Source organism: Coregonus clupeaformis, unplaced genomic scaffold (genome assembly GCF_020615455.1).
Source record: "Coregonus clupeaformis isolate EN_2021a unplaced genomic scaffold, ASM2061545v1 scaf2366, whole genome shotgun sequence".
NCBI lineage: Eukaryota > Metazoa > Chordata > Actinopteri > Salmoniformes > Salmonidae > Coregonus > Coregonus clupeaformis.
The window spans coordinates 38,456-55,841 of record NW_025535820.1 but is presented as its reverse complement, the minus strand read 5'-3'; the positions used below and the strand labels follow the sequence as shown (position 1 = coordinate 55,841).

Sequence of the window (17,386 nt, the reverse complement as noted above, 5' to 3'; positions counted from 1 at the left end):
AATCTCATTGCAAATGGTGAGGGGAAACCCAGAATTATATGTTCTGTTATATAGAAATGAGTTCAACCACCAGATAACTCCTCCTTTACCCACTCCATTGAGCAATGAAACTGTTTTAATGAATTTTTCAAATCCCAAAATCCAAAATCAAGTGCATCTATTGCACTGTACAATCTACCCTTTGCTTCATACTGAGCCTCCCAGCTGCAGTTTCACCAAATTCTCATTGACAACCCCAACATCTGTCTGAAGTCAACTACCTGCCCCTCTGCTTCATACTGAGCCTCCCAGCTGCAGTTCCACCAAATTCTCATTGACAACCCCAACATCTGTCTGAGGTCAACTACCTGCCCCATTGGACCCGATTCCCACAGTACTCATGAATCCAGCCTCACTCTTCTCAGTCCAACTACGACCACAATCATCAATAACTCTCTTAATTCAGACACTGTGCCTAAATTCCCTGAAGACTGACTCCATCATACCAACCAGGGTTAGGCTCAAATCACAACTTTGGAATTTCATGAGTTGAAGTTAGAATTAAATTGGTCACAGGATGTAGAATTTGAGTGACAGGAAGTAGGGTTGAAATCAGTGCAATTCAAAGAAATACAGTGGGGGGAAAAAGTATTTAGTCAGCCACAATGTGATTTTCTGGATTTTTTTTTCTCATTTTGTCTGTCATAGTTGACGTGTACCTATGATGAAAATTACAGGCCTCTCTCATCTTTTTAAGTGGGAGAACTTGCACAATTGGTGGCTGACTAAATACTTTTTTTCCCCCCACTGTAGCTCTCAGTCATAGAACATGAGTTTACTTAAATCCAGATACCAAAGAATATATCACTTTTCTCTGCAAACAATCTTCATATAGTCTTTAACCCTCGGTTCTTAGAGTAGCCAATTATATTTCCACCAAACATTTGGTCGACTTGAGGGTTAAACTAATGCATTCTGGGAAATGTCATATTTTGCCCATATTCGAACAAAATTGAAGTGAATGAATGAAAATATAACTTTAAATATTTGCATACAGGTTTTTGTTTTTTCCTTGGTCGTTCATTTTAAGAGTTTTCCCTGAAAATCAATTGTTTTCACCGATATTTGTTATTGCTGTATATAACGTCATGTTTGATGTTTTCTGTACAAGAGGTACATTGTAGCATAGAGGCATTTTGAATTTCACTGAATTCAATTCTATTTCCTTTCATTCAAAGTCAAATTGTCAATTCTGTGTCCTGTTTACTGCTTCTGAACTGAGGCCAACCCTGACACCAACCGTGTGTTCAGCCCTTCCAACCTGAAGTTTATTTGTATTTTTTTTTTTTTAAAGCTTTATTTGACCCGTTAGGTCAATTATTTAAAAAAATATTATTGACAATGACGGTCTGGCAAAGGCCCTTGAAGTTGAGGTCTCAATACAACTACAGCACTACCTCTCTGCCAACAATCTGCATGAACCCTTCCAGTCTGACTGGATACAACTACAGCACTACCTCTCTACCAACAATCTGCATGAACCCTTCCAGTCTGACTGGATACAACTACAGCACTACCTCTCTACCAACAATCTGCATGAACCCTTCCAGTCTGACTGGATACAACTACAGCACTATCTCTCTGCCAACAATCTGCATGAACCCTTCCAGTCTGACTGGATACAACTACAGCACTATCTCTCTACCAACAATCTGCATGAACCCTTCCAGTCTGACTGGATACAACTACAGCACTATCTCTCTGCCAACAATCTGCATGAACCCTTCCAGTCTGACTGGATACAACTACAGCACTATCTCTCTGCCAACAATCTGCATGAACCCTTCCAGTCTGACTGGATACAACTACAGCACTATCTCTCTGCCAACAATCTGCATGAACCCTTCCAGTCTGACTGGATACAACTACAGCACTACCTCTCTACCAACAATCTGCATGAACCCTTCCAGTCTGACTGGATACAACTACAGCACTACCTCTCTACCAACAATCTGCATGAACCCTTCCAGTCTGGTTAGATACAACTACAGCACTATCTCTCTACCAACAATCTGCATGGACCCTTCCAGTCTGGTTAGATACAACTACAGCACTACCTCTCTGCCATTAATCTGCATGAACCCTTCCAGTCTGGTTAGATACAACTACAGCACTATCTCTCTACCAACAATCTGCATGGACCCTTCCAGTCTGACTGTATGTAGTCTGAACTATCTCTCAACTACAGACGGCTGGTGGCACCTTAATTGGGGAGGACGGTCTCATGGTAACAGCTGGAACGGAATAAATGGAATGATTTCAAACACATCAAACCCATGGTTTCCATGGTGATACCATTCCATGTACTACATTCCATCATGTATCCATCTCTGACATGGTGGAATAATACTGATGGGAACATTCATGAGGTAGTGAATGTTTTTCATTTCAACAACTGTTACTGATGTCTCTTCCTGGGATTTATTTTTATTTTTTTAAACCTCATTCAGCTCAATCCACCCATCCCCTGATGGTGCCAGAGAGAATAAACTGTATCCCCAAACTCCCAGTGATGTCTGCTACCAGGCCACCAATAGGTTTGTATATGTCACATGAAATCATATTGTTCATTTGAACTTATACTGAAATTATAGTTTTATAAATCAGATTAAATATTTTTTTTTAAACAGAAAACTCGCAGGAAGGGACATCAGTAACAGTTGTTGATGGTGCCAGAGAGACTAAGGGGATCATAATCTGTATCCCCAAACTCCCAGTGACCTCTGTTACCAGGCCAACAATAGGTTGCTAGGCAGGTTGCTAGGGAGCAGGACACCTGACAGTCCTTCTGCCTGCTCAGGTCAGAGCCTCCTCAGTCTCTCTCCAAGTGGACAAGAGTGATTGATGTTGTTATTGAAACGTGTGCATTTACTGTCGGTTGTTACTGTGGCTAGTTGTTAATAGTAGTTGATGCTCTGTGTTATATCCAGTCCTTTGGTTATGTCACTATCTCCTTATACAGCCAATGTTAGTATTGCTCTTATGCTATTCCTCATTCAACCTCATGCTATGTTTATCAGTATATTCCTTCGTATCTATTGTCTGAACAGAACCACATCTATTTTATATGTCCTCTGGAAATAAAGTTATTTAGTGTGTGTAACTCTCTGTGAGGTCGCCTTATTCCTGACCCGGGAAAGCTGTCAGTGAATCACAGAGCAGCCCAACTGGAGAGCCGCTCTCTTTCAACAATGTATCAATGTCATCGGAACAACGTCATCCCATTTTCATACACATTAAGCTTAATGACTAGAAACACAAATTAACTAAATGAAACACCGACACAATGCCAGTGGTTTCAAGGTTAGAATCAATAAATGCATATTCTATTCATCTGTTTAATCATTAAACATTTTGCAATATCCAAATCCTATATCAAATCGAATTCCAGAGGTTTGAATGTTAGAATCAACAAATGCCAATTGTATTAATCTGTTTAATAATTACATTTAAATAGAACTTGGTTCTAGTTGAGACACTCCAAGCGAGTGTCTCATTGAAAAATGCAAGATATGTAAATTTCTCAATGGAGGGGGTAAGGGAGGAGTTATCTGGGAGTTGAACTAATTCCTTTATGACAGAAAATAGCATTTTGGGGTTCCCCTCACCATTTGCAATGAGATTGGTATAGTATAACGTGTGTGCGGTGTTCAGTGCCTCTTTGTGTGCAGTCTGGTGATATGCCAGGACCTGGGCATGAGCAGTTAGCTTTGTTTTTCCTCTAGCGACTCTCCAGGTTGCTCTCAGCAGCTTTCATAGAACGTAGATCACTGTTAAACCATGATGCAGAGCGTTTGTTTGACTGAATTAATATGACATTGCCTTAAATGCAATGTTAGATGTAAAGTTTAAATTCTCACTCATTACAAATCTGCACTAATCAGTCAACATATGTTTTCCTTCGTACGTCTCAATATATTCTTATTTAATGAAAGATATATAAAAAAAAAAACGTTTGTTCTGGAAATAAAATACACTTTTCTCTCAACTGCGTTACCCACTCCGAGATGGTAGATGGCGATGTGGGTCTTTCAGGCGATGCTGCCAGTGTGACGTATAATCTAGTGGACGGGACGTTTCTTCAACAACAACAGCTAGTCTGTTATCTCGGTAGCTTGCTAGCCAACATAGTCGAACCAATAAAGCTCTTTAGACGCTCTGTGTTTTAAAGTCACATGTCGTTCAGCTAGTTACCACTTTTAATTTCATATTTACGTTGCTATACTAGCTATATAGCTAAGATAGCCCCACACTAGGCTTGTCGCTAACGCTAGCTAGCTAACATCCCCGACCATGAGCTCACCAGGCTACTCGCCCCCTGTTAAAGAAGAGGAGGTCTGCTGGACGGAGAAACTGAACATTGTAGTGAAGGAAGAGGAGGATGTTACAATACAAAAACAAGTAGAGGGTGAGGCTGTTACCGTCAAAGAAGAAGAGAAAGACGTTACAGTGAAAGAAGAGGAAGACGCGTTCAGAGTGAAAGAAGAGGAAGACGCGTTCAGAGTGAAAGAGGAGGAGGATGTTACAGTGAAAGAGAAAGAGGAGGACGCCGTTTTAGGAGTGAAGAAGGAGGAGGGAGAAATAACTGTCACATTGAAAGAAGAAGAGGAGGATGCTGGAGCTCTGATTAACACCAGTAAGGACAATCTTAATAACCGGGGCACAAACTGGTTTTAAAACGGCATTCTACTGAATTTCTATGCTTGAATATGTTATTTAATGTAAGAATTGATAAAACTACACTGTAAAATGTATATACCACCAAAGAGCGGGTGACCAACAAAACGTTAACAACGGATTTGCACTCAAATTCACAACTTTAATGTCTCACAGAATGGACTTGTCCGTATCGATGCTCCAATTCCATTGTATTCTATAAGAAATAATTTTGCCAGCTGTGGTCCATATGTTCAGCTGAGGAGTGGAGGCTGTGTGTGGACCAACAAGATATAGCTCTGGTCCATATGTTCAGCTGAGGAGTGGAGGCTGTGTGTGGACCAACAAGATATAGCTGTGGTCCATACGTTCAGCTGAGGAGTGGAGGCTGTGTGTGGACCAACAAGATATAGCTGTGGTCCATATGTTCAGCTGAGGAGTGGAGGCTGTGTATGTGGACCAACAAGATATAGCTGTGGTCCATATGTTCAACTGAGGAGGGGAGGCTGTGTATGGACCAACAAGATATAGCTGTGGTCCATATGTTCAGCTGAGGAGGGGAGGCTGTGTATGGACCAACAATATATAGCTGTGGTCCATATGTTCAGCTGAGAACCCTAAAGGGGAGGCTGTGTGTGGACCACCAAGATATAGCTGTGGTCCATATGTTCAGCTGAGGAGGGGAGGCTGTGTGTGGACCAACAAGATATAGCTGTGGTCCATATGTTCAGCTGAGGAGTGGAGGCTGTATGTGGACCAACAAGATATATCCTAAATGAAACGTTTGATGTGTGTGTCTATAGAGCTCGCCAGCTTGTTGTCCTAAAAAAATGAAAGTCGATAGCTCAGGTTTGTTTTAGCCATTCCTATGGGGGAAATATGTATTTGTATTTATTACGGATCCCAATTAGCTGCTGCACTCTTCCTGGGGTCCGGAAAAAGTAAGGCAGTTATAAAATGTTACATTACATTACAATACATTCATAACAGATTTCACAACACACTAAGTGGAAATGAAAGGGGAAATGAATGGGGTTTTGGGATGAACTCAGAGAATAAGGTGTGAGGTTAACACAGGCTTAGGAGATCTTATACGTTTTGTTCTATAACATAATATCAGTCAGTTAACATGACCTTTAATGAATAAATGTGTTTGTTTTGATTACATAAATGCTTCAAAATTCACAAACAGTTACGTTAGCTGATGAAAATTGTCTCATAGATCAAAATGTATAAGATCTCTGAAGCCTGTGTTTACCACGGAACTTATTTTCGGCGTTTATCCAAAACCCCTTTTATTTTTTTTAACCATTCATTTCCCCATAGGCTTTGTCCAATGAGCCATGGTGGAGTTAGTGACTACAAAAAGACGCCATTACTATTGCTCTCTATAGTCCCCCTCGGGGGGAGTATATACCCCAAAAAGACGCCATTACTATTGCTCTCTATAGTCCCCCTCGGGGGGAGTATATACCCCAAAAAGACGCCATTACTATTGCTCTCTATAGTACCCCTCGGGGGGAGTATATACCCCAACAAGCAGACGTCTAAATAATGTAATGTTGGAGAAATAAAATAAATAGGAAGTGTTATAGATGTTACATGAAATGGACAAACAACATGGGGAGACTGAACGCCTGAGTTTGTAAGTCTTGAAAACATGGTCAAAAGATGGATAGCCACTGTTCTGATCAGTTCAGCCTATAAACATGACATTATCTATTATTATAGAGCTCTGATCAGCCTAAAAACATTACTATTGCTCTCTATAGTACCCCTCGGGGGGAGTATATACCCCAAAAAGACGCCATTACTATTGCTCTCTATAGTACCCCTCGGGGGGAGTATATACCCCAAAAAGACGCCATTACTATTGCTCTCTATAGTCCCCCTCGGGGGGAGTATATACCCCAAAAAGACGCCATTACTATTGCTCTCTATAGTACCCCTCGGGGGGAGTATATACCCCAAAAAGACGCCATTACTATTGCTCTCTATAGTACCCCTCGGGGGAGTATATACCCCAAAAAGACGCCATTACTATTGCTCTCTATCGTACCCGTCGGGGGGAGTATATACCCCAAAAAGCAGACGTCTAAATAATGTCATGTTGGAGAAATAAAATAAATAGGAAGTGTTATAGATGTTACATGAAATGGACAAACATTATGGGGAGACTGAACGCCTGAGTTTGTAAGTCTTCAAAACATGGTCAAAAGATGGATAGCCACTGCAATGGAAAGGCTTGGCTCAACACATCAGTTAACATTTAGAAAAGATAGTCATGTCCATTATTACTTCAGAGATGAAGTGGGCCACCAACAAAACATTATTAACAATGGATCAAATGCAGCCTATAACATTGACTGAAATATTTAGTAATATATATTATTATAGAGCTCTGATCAGCCTATAACATGACATTATCTATTATTATAGAGCTCTGCTCAGCCTATAAACATTATCTATTATTATAGAGCTCTGATCAGCCTAGAGCTGGGCTTTACGGAAGAGTGTCCAGAAAAAATACATTGCTTAATGAAAAAAATAAGCAAACACGTTTGGTGTTCGCCCAAAGGGATGTGGGAGACTCCCCAAACATATGGAAGAAGGTACTCTGGTCAGATGAGACAAAAATTGAGCTTTTGGGACATCAAGGAAAACGCTATGTCTGGCGCAAACCCAACACCTCTCATCACCCCGAGAACACCATCCCCACAGTGAAGCATGGTGGTGGCAGCATCATGCTGTGGGGATGTTTTTCATCAGCAGGGACTGGGAAACTGGTCAGAATTGAAGGAATGATGGATGGCGCTAAATACAGGGAAATACTTGAGGGAAACCTGTTTCAGTCTTCCAGAGATTTGAGACTGGGACAGAGGTTCAATGACCCTAACCATACTGCTAAAGCAACACTCAAGTGGTTTAAAAAAAATAAAATGTAAATGTTTAAGGAGAAACATTTAAATGTCTTGGAATGGCCTAGTCGAAGCCCAGACCTCAATCCAATTGAGAATCTGTGGTATGACTTAAAGATTGCTGTACACCAGCGGAACCCATCCAACTTGAAGGAGCTGGAGCAGTTTTGCCTTGAAGAATGGGCAAAAATCCCAGTGGCTATATGTGCCAAGCTTATAGAGACATACCCCAAGAGACTTGCAGCTGTAATTGCTGCAAAAGGTGGCTCTACAAAGTATTGACTAGTTATGCACACTCAAGTTTTCTGTTTTTTTTTTGTCTTATTTCTTGTTTGTTTCACAAGAAAAAATATGTTGTATCTTCAAAGTGGTAGGCATGTTGTGTAAACCAAATGATACAAACCCCCCAAAAATAAAAATGTATTTCCAGGTTGTAAGGCAACAAAATAGGAAAAATGCCAAGGGGGGTGAATACTTTCGCAAGCCACTGTAAATACAGGTTTAGAACCTATATAAAATATAAATCAAACTGGATGGGCTTCAGAGATAGGACTAAAAACAAACAAAACTATTGTAAAAGAAATGAAATGTATATAGTATGTAGAAAGCTTATGTAGAAGCTGGAAGTAGAAGCCTAAGTATTGTGTCCATTATTTTACTCAAATTTTCAAAAATATATTTTAAAAAGAAAATAAAACTAGTTCAAGTCAAAATTAATTACAGATTTCTTGATTTATCTGACATTAATTCGGCCTCTTTTGAGGAAGTTGGTTGTTGTTGGTTGTTGTTGTTGCTATGGCGTCTCAAGAGGGACAAACAGTAATATTGCCACTTTTTTTTAATCATTTTTCAAGCGAGGGTCTTTTAAGGGGGGTATGCGAGGCACAGGTGTTTGCTTCTCCTAGTGGAGTTCTGAAAGAGCCAACTCAACCTAGTGTGAACCTATTACACTCACCACGGTTATTTTGAATGGAGAAATGTTGTGAAAAATGGCTTTAGGTTACTGAGGGATCTAGTCTAGATTGAACCTAATAGGAAGACAGTTTTATCATGTGGAAGTTTCATTCAGGTCTTTCTGTTTAACTAAATACTCAGTGTTTCTTTGCCAGGAGAGAGACCAGACTCTGACAGCGGGAAGAGTCCTTCAAAGGAACCAGACCCAGAAATGTCCAAACCAGCAGGACAACACCACTGTTCCCACTGTGCAAAGAGTTTTACCAAGTTACAGAACCTAAAAGTACATGAGAGGACACACAGAGGAGAAAAGCCTTTCCACTGCTCTCAGTGTGGAAAGAGGTTTACCCGTTTAGAGAACCTGAAACAGCATGATAGAATACACAGAGGGGAGAAGCCTTACCATTGTTCCCATTGTGAAAAGAGCTTTAGGTCGTTAGGCACCCTGACAACGCATGTGAGAATACACACAGGAGAGATGCCTTACCACTGTTCCCACTGTGGAGAGAGTTTTAGGTGGTTAGGGAGCCTGAAAACGCATGAGAGGACACACAACCAAGAAAAGCCCTACCAATGCTCCCAGTGTGGAAAGAGATTTACAGAGTTAGGGTCCCTGAAAATACATAATAGACTACACACAGGAGAGAAGCCTTATTACTGCTCCCTATGTGGAATTAATTTTACCTGGTTAGCGAGTCTGAAAACACATGAGAGAATACACACAGGAGAAAGGCCTTACCACTGTTCCCACTGTGGAAAGAGCTTTAGTAGGTTAATGAACCTGAAACAGCATGAGAGAATACACACAGGAGAGAAGCCTTACCAATGTGCCTTGTGTGGAAAAAGTTTTACCCAGTTAGGGAACCTAAAAGAGCATGAGAGAATGCACACAGGAGAGAAGCCCTACCAATGCTCCCTGTGTGGAAAGAGTTTTACCAAGTTAGTTGGCCTTAATAAGCATGACAGGACACACACCGGAGGGGAGAAGACCTACCACTGCTCCCAGTGTGGAAAGACATTTAACTGGTTAAAGCACCTGAAAGAGCATGAAAGAATACATACACAGGAGGAGAAGACATTCCACTGCTCTCATTGTGGAAAGACATTTTCCCAGTCAGAGGACCTGAAATCACATGAGAGAATAGAGAGGCTGTGTTCTGACTTATGTTTTTGACTGAGAGTTTGTGTTTTTGTATATGTCACATGAAATCATATTGGTCATATGAAAATATACTAAAAGTATAGTTTTTTCATCTTGAGACATGTCTCAAATCAGATTAAATATTTTAAAAAACAGAAAACTCGCAGGAAGGGACATCAGTAACAGTTGTTGATGGTGCCAGTGAGACTAAGGGATCATAAACTGTATCCCCAAACTCCCAGTGACCTCTGTTACCAGGCCAACAATAGGTTGCTAGGCAGGTTGCTAGGGAGCAGGACACCTGACAGTCCTTCTGCCTGCACAGGTCAGAGCCTCCTCAGTCTCTCTCCAAGTGGACAAGAGTGATTGATGTTGTTATTGAAACGTGTGCATTTACTGTTGGTTGTTACTGTGGCTAGTTGTTAATAGTAGTTGATGCTCTGTGTTACATGCAGTCCTTTGGTTATGTCACTATCTCCTTATACAGCCAATGTTATTATTGCTCTTATGCTATTCCTCATTCAACTTCATGCTATGTTTATCAGTATATTCCTTCGTATCTATTGTCTGAACAGAACCACATCTATTTTATATGTCCTCTGGAAATAAAGTTATTTAGTGTGTGTAACTCTCTGTGAGGTCGCCTTATTCCTGACCCGGGAAAGCTGTCAGTGAATCACAGAGCAGCCCAACTGGAGAGCCGCTCTCTTTCAACAATGTATCAATGTCATCGGAACAACGTCATCCCATTTTCATACACATTAAGCTTAATGACTAGAAACACAAATTAACTCAATGAAACACCGACACAATACCAGAGGTTTGAATGTTAGAATCAACAAATGCCAATTGTATTAATCTGTTTAATAATTACATTTAAATAGAACTTGGTTCTATGCGAGTGTCTCATTTGAACAATTCAAGATATACAGTGGGGAAAAAAAATATTTAGTCAGCCACCAATTGTGCAAGTTCTCCCACTTAAAAAGATGAGAGGCCTGTAATGTTAATCATAGGTACACATCAACTATGACAGACAAATTGAGAAAAAAAATGCAGAAAATCACATTGTAGGATTTTTAATGAATTTATTTGCAAATTATGGTGGAAAATAAGTATTTGGTCACCTACAAACAAGCAAGATTTCTGGCTCTTACAGACCTGTAACTTATTATTTAAGAGGCTCCTCTGTCCTCCACTCGTTACCTGTATTAATGGCACCTGTTTGAACTTGTTATCAGTATAAAAGACACCTGTCCACAACCTCAAACAGTCACACTCCAAACTCCACTATGGCCAAAACCAAAGAGCTGTCAAAGGACACCAGAAACAAAATTGTAGACCTGCACCAGGCTGGGAAGACTGAATATGCAATAGGTAAGCAGCTTGGTTTGAAGAAATCAACTGTGGGAGCAATTATTAGGAAATGGAAGACATACAAGACCACTGATAATCTCCCTCGATCTGGGGCTCCACGCAAGATCTCACCCCGTGGGGTCAAAATGATCACAAGAACGGTGAGCAAAAATCTCAGAACCACACGGGGGGACCTAGTGAATGACCTGCAGAGAGCTGGGACCAAAGTAACAAAGCCTACCATCAGTAACACACTACGCCGCAAGGGACTCAAATCCTGCAGTGCCAGACGTGTCCCCCTGCTTAAGCCAGTACATGTCCAGGCACGTCTGAAGTTTGCTAGAGTGCATTTGGATGATCCAGAAGAGGATTGGGAGAATGTCATATGGTCAGATGAAACCAAAATAGAACTTTTTGGTAAAAACTCAACTCGTCGTGTTTGGAGGACAAAGAATGCTGAGTTGCATCCAAAGAACACCATACCTACTGTGAAGCATGGGGGTGGAAACATCATGCTTTGGGGCTGTTTTTCTGCAAAGGGACCAGGACGACTGATCTGTGTAAAGGAAAAAATGAATGGGGCCATGTATCGTGAGATTTTGAGTGAAAACCTCCTTCCATCAGCAAGGGCATTGAAGATGAAACGTGGCTGGGTCCTTCAGCATGACAATGATCCCAAACACACCGCCCGGGCAACGAAGGAGTGGCTTCGTAAGAAGCATTTCAAGGTTCTGGAGTGGCCTAGCCAGTCTCCAGATCTCAACCCCATAGAAAATCTTTAGAGGGAGTTGAAAGTCTGTTGCCCAGCGACAGCCCCAAAACATCACTGCTCTAGAGGAGATCTGCATGGAGGAATGGGCCAAAATACCAGCAACAGTGTGTGAAAACCTTTTGAAGACTTACAGAAAACGTTTGACCTGTGTCATTGCCAACAAAGGGTATATAACAAAGTATTGAGAAACTTTTGTTATTGACCAAATACTTATTTTCCACCATAATTTGCAAATAAATTCATTAAAAATCCTACAATGTGATTTTCTGGATTTCTTTTCCTCATTTTGTCTGTCATAGTTGACGTGTACCTATGATGAAAATTACAGGCCTCTCTCATCTTTTTAAGTGGGAGAACATGCACAATTGGTGGCTGACTAAATACTTTTTTTCCCCACTGTACACATTTCTCAATGGAGGGGGTAAGGGAGGAGTTATCTAGGAGTTGAACTAATTTCTTTACAACAGAAAATAGCATTTTGGGGTTCCCCTCACCACTTGCAATGAGATTGGTAAATTAAATAGAACTTGGTTGTATTTGAGACACTCCGCGCAATTCAAGTCCTTATTGGATATCAGGAAGATACAACCCTTAAAGAGAAACGAGGAGAACTAAAATAACTAAAAACTAACTTCCCTTTTTCTCTGTGGATTAATCATCGGAGTAGAGAAACCATTTTGTTTTTGACTCCGGATCATAATTCTACAAAAGAACCAGCTAGAAAGAAAGACCATATGCATGTCAGGTAAACAATAACAACTCTATGTTTAATCTCCCAGGACAAACTAGCTAGTAACAGCTATCTAGCTAAATGTCTATGAATGTTTCATGTGTGTTTCGAACCTGCCCCGAAATGAACATAACTGATTCACAGTTGATTTTGGTATTTTAACCTGCTGGTCATATTCACATCTGGTGGGGATCGACTAAATCATCATGTGCATCATGGCCTTGTGGTTTGAGTGTCCACCTTGAAGGTTGGGAGTTCGATCCCCGGCTGAATCATTCCAGACCGTAAAAATGGGACCAGGTGCGTCTATGCACTCAGAATTAAGGAAATAGTAAGACCTTGAGATAGACTAACTTCCTGTCCAGGAGATAGGTTCCTCTTACTATACTGTGGTACTCTAAGAGTCCTGTCCAGGGGAAGTACTTGTACATCAAGCTGTCTCATGCTACAGAAACAGGAGATCGGCTCATTGGAGCAGGAGCCGTTCTGGGTCAGACCAGCCAAGGCTTGTGAAAGGCTACTTACACACTTACTTGTATTCAGTCAATCAATGTTCAAAATAAAATACACATTTCATGAATCAAGATTTTAAAGAAAAACAAATGTAGACCTATTTTTGAGGAAGCTTTCATCTAAACCATTAGCTTTCATATAAACCATTATATTTCATATAAACCATTAGCTTTCATATAAACCATTATATTTCATATAAACCATTAGATTTTGTGTGGCATAAACAAAAACACAAATTGTCAGTCAAAAAGACAAGTCAGAACACAGTCTCTCTATTCTCTCATGTGATTTCAGGTCCTCTGACTGGGAAAATGTCTTTCCACAATGAGAGCAGGGGTAGTTTTTTTCTCTTGAGTGTGTCCTCTCATGCGTTTTCAGGCTCGCTGACCAGGTAAAAGCCATTCCACATTGGGAGCAGTGGTAAGGCCTTTCTCCTGTGTGTATTCTCTCATGTGATTTTAGGTCCTGTGATCGTAAAAATTTATTTCCACAGTGGGAACAGTGGTAAGGCTTCTCTCCTGTGTGTATTCTCTCATGTGTTCTCAGGCTTGCTAACCAGGTAAAAGTAATTCCACATTGGGAGCAGTGGTAAGGCTTCTCCCCCGTGTGTATTCTCTCATGCATTTTCAGGGACCTTAACTGGGTAAATCTCTTTCCACACTGGGAACATTGGAAAGGCTTTTCTCCAGTGTGTGTGGTCTCATGCTGTTTTAGATTCCCTAACTTGGTAAAACTCTTATTACACTGGGAACATTGGTGTCGTCCTGCTGGTTTGGACGTCTCTGGGTCTGGTTCCCCTGAAGGACTCTTCCCGCTGTCAGAGTGAGAGTCTGGTCTCTCTCCTGCCAAAGAAAAACAGAGTATTTAGTTAAACAAAGAGCTGAATGAAACCTCCACATGATAAAACTGTCTTTCTATGAGGTTTAATCCAGACTAGATCCCTCAATAACCTGACACCAGTTTTCACAACAATTCATCTTTAAAAATAAACTTGATGAGAGTTTAAAAACAAATGATGTAGAGCTCCAAATCTAATCTTGCTCTCATGGTATGTCATGTTTTAGGCTGAACAGAGCTCTATAATAATAGATAATGTCATGTTTATAGGCTGATCAGAGCTCTATAATAATAGATAATGTCATGTTTATAGGCTGATCAGAGCTCTATAATAATAGATAATGCCATGTTTTAGGCTGAGCAGAGCTCTATAATAATAGATAATGTCATGTTTATAGGCTGATCAGAGCTCTATAATAATAGATAATGTCATGTTATAGGCTGATCAGAGCTCTATAATAATATATATTACTAACTATTTACATTTACATTTACGTCATTTAGCAGACGCTCTTATCCAGAGAGACTTACAAATAGGTGCATTCACCTTATAGCCAGTGGGATAACCACTTTACAATGTTTTTTATTTTTATTATTTTTATTATTTTTTTTTTGGGGGGGGGTGGGTTGGAGTAAAGGGAGGGGGGGTAGAAGGGTTACTTTATCATATCCCAGGTATTCCTTAAAGAGGTGGGGTTTCAAATGTCTCCGGAAGGTGGTGAGTGACTCCGCTGTCATGGCGTCGTGAGGGAGCTTGTTCCACCATTGGGGTGCCAGAGCAGCGAACAGTTTTGACTGGGCTGAGCGGGAACTATGCTTCCGCAGAGGTAGGGGAGCCAGCAGGCCAGAGGTGGATGAACGCAGTGCCCTCGTTTGGGTGTAGGGACTGATCAGAGCCTGAAGGTACGGAGGTGCCGTTCCCCTCACAGCTCCTATTTCAGTCAATGTTATAGGCTGCATTTGATCCATTGTTAATAACGTTTTGTTGGTGGCCCACTTCATCTCTGAAGTAATAATGGACATGACTATCTTTTCTAAATGTTAACTGATGTGTTGAGCCTTTCCATTGCAGTGGCTAACTATCTTTTGACCATGTTTTGAAGACTTACAAATTCAGGCGTTCAGTCTCCCCATAATGTTTGTCCATTTCATGTAACATCTATAACACTTCCTATTTATTTTATTTCTCCAACATGACATTATTTAGACGTCTGCTTTTTGGGGTATATACTCCGCCCGAGGGGTACTATAGAGAGCAATAGTAATGGCGTCTTTTTGGGGTATATACTCCCCCCGAGGGGTACTATAGAGAGCAATAGTAATGGCGTCTTTTTGGGGTATATACTCCCCCCGAGGGGTACTATAGAGAGCAATAGTAATGGCGTCTTTTTGGGGTATATACTCCCCCCGAGGGGGACTATAGAGAGCAATAGTAATGGTGTCTTTTTGGGGTATATACTCCCACCGAGGGGAACTATAGAGAGCAATAGTAATGGCGTCTTTTTGGGGTATATACTCCCCCCGACGGGAACTATAGAGAGCAATAGTAATGGCGTCTTTTTGGGGTATATACTCCCCCCGAGGGGAACTATAGAGAGCAATAGTAATGGCGTCTTTTTGTAGTCACTAACTCCACCATGGCTCATTGGACAAAGCCTATGGGGAAATTAATGGTTAAAAAAAAAAGGGGTTTTGGATAAACGCCGAAAATAAGGTCCGTGGTAAACACAGGCTTCAGAGATCTTATATGTTTTGATCTATGAGACAATTTTCATCAGCTAACGTAACTGTTTGTGAATTTTGAAGCATTTATGTAATCAAAACAAACACATGTATTCATTAAAGGTCATGTTAACTGACTGATATTATGTTATAGAACAAAATGTATAAGATCTCCTAAGCCTGTGTTAACCTCACACCTTATTCTCTGAGTTTATCCCAAAACCCCATTCATTTCCCCTTTCATTTCCACTTAGTGTGTTGTGAAATCTGTTATGAATGTATTGTAATGTAATGTAACATTTTATAACTGCCTTACTTTTTCCGGACCCCAGGAAGAGTGCAGCAGCTAATTGGGATCCGTAATAAATACAAATACATATTTCCCCCATAGGAATGGCTAAAACAAACCTGAGGTATCGACTTTCATTTTTTTTAGGACAACAAGCTGGCAAGTTCTATAGACACACACATCAAACGTTTCATTTAGGATATATCTTGTTGGTCCATACACAGCCTCCCCTCCTCAGCTGAACATATGGACCACAGCTATATCTTGTTGGTCCACACACAGCCTCCACTCCTCAGCTGAACATATGGACCACAGCTGGCAAAATTATTTCTTATAGAATACAATGGAATTGGAGCATCGATACGGACAAGTCCATTCTGTGAGACATTAAAGTTGTGAATTTGCGTGCAAATCCGTTGTTAACGTTTTGTTGGTGACCAGCTCTTTGGTGGTATATACATTTTACAGTGTAGTTTTATCAATTCTTACATTAAATAACATATTCAAGCATAGAAATTCAGTAGAATGCCGTTTTAAAACCAGTTTGTGCCCCGGTTATTAAGACTGTACTTACTGGTGTTAATCAGAGCTCCAGCATCCTCCTCTTCTTCTTTCAATGTGACAGTTATCTCTCCCTCCTCCTTCTTCACTCCTAAAACGGCATCCTCCTCTATCTCATCCTCCTCTTCCTCTTCTTTCACTGTAACATCTTCCTCCTCTTTCACTCTGAACGCGTCTTCCTCTTCTTTCACTGTAACGTCTTTCTCTTCTTCTTTCACGGTAACAGCCTCACCCTCTACTTGTTTTTGTATTGTAACATCCTCCTCTTCCTTAACTACAATGTTCAGTTTCTCCTTCGTCCAGCAGATCTCCTCTTCTTTAGGAGGCGAGTAGCCTGGTGAGCTCATGGTCGGGGATATTAGCTAGCTAGCATTAGCGACAAGCCTAGTGTTGGGCTATCTTAGCTATATAGCTAGTATAGCAACGTAAATATGAAATTAAAAGTGGTAACTAGCTGAACGACATGTGACTTTAAAACACAGAGCGTCTAAAGAGCTTTATTGGTTCGACTATGTTGGCTAGCAAGCTACCGAGATAACAGACTAGCTGTTGTTGTTGAAGAAATATCCCGTCCACTAGATTATTCGTCACACTGGCAGCATCGCCTGAAAGACCCACATCGCCATCTACCATCTCGGAGTGGGTAACGCAGTTGAGAGAAAAGTGTATTTTATTTCCTGAACAAAAGTTTATTTTTTTATATATTTCATTAAATAAGATAAGCTTAATGTGTATAAAAATGTGATGACGTTGTTCTGATGACATTGATACATTGTTGAAAGAGAGCGGCTCTCCAGTTGGGCTGCTCTGTGATTCACTGACAGCTTTCCCGGTCTGATTTTAGACATGTCTCAAGATGAAAAAACTATAATTTTAGTTTAATTTCATATGAACAATA

The 17,386-nt window shown here is 40.6% G+C and overlaps 1 protein-coding gene across 1 annotated transcript; it reads left to right on the top strand.

Annotated features, from left to right (window-relative positions):
* Positions 1–4,644: 4,644 nt before the first annotated feature.
* Positions 4,645–10,327, top strand: LOC123488491 (zinc finger protein 239-like). Its single transcript, XM_045219400.1, has 2 exons — positions 4,645–4,675; positions 8,723–10,327. Exon 2 carries the CDS (start codon positions 8,779–8,781, stop codon positions 9,739–9,741), a length of 963 nt encoding a protein of 320 aa, XP_045075335.1. The 5' UTR covers positions 4,645–4,675; positions 8,723–8,778; the 3' UTR covers positions 9,742–10,327.
* Positions 10,328–17,386: the final 7,059 nt, after the last annotated feature.

Excerpts from the sequence above, each read along its gene's own strand:
- LOC123488491 (XM_045219400.1), top strand. The coding sequence starts at position 8,779 with ATGTCCAAACCAGCAGGACAACACCACTGTTCCCACTGTGCAAAGAGT.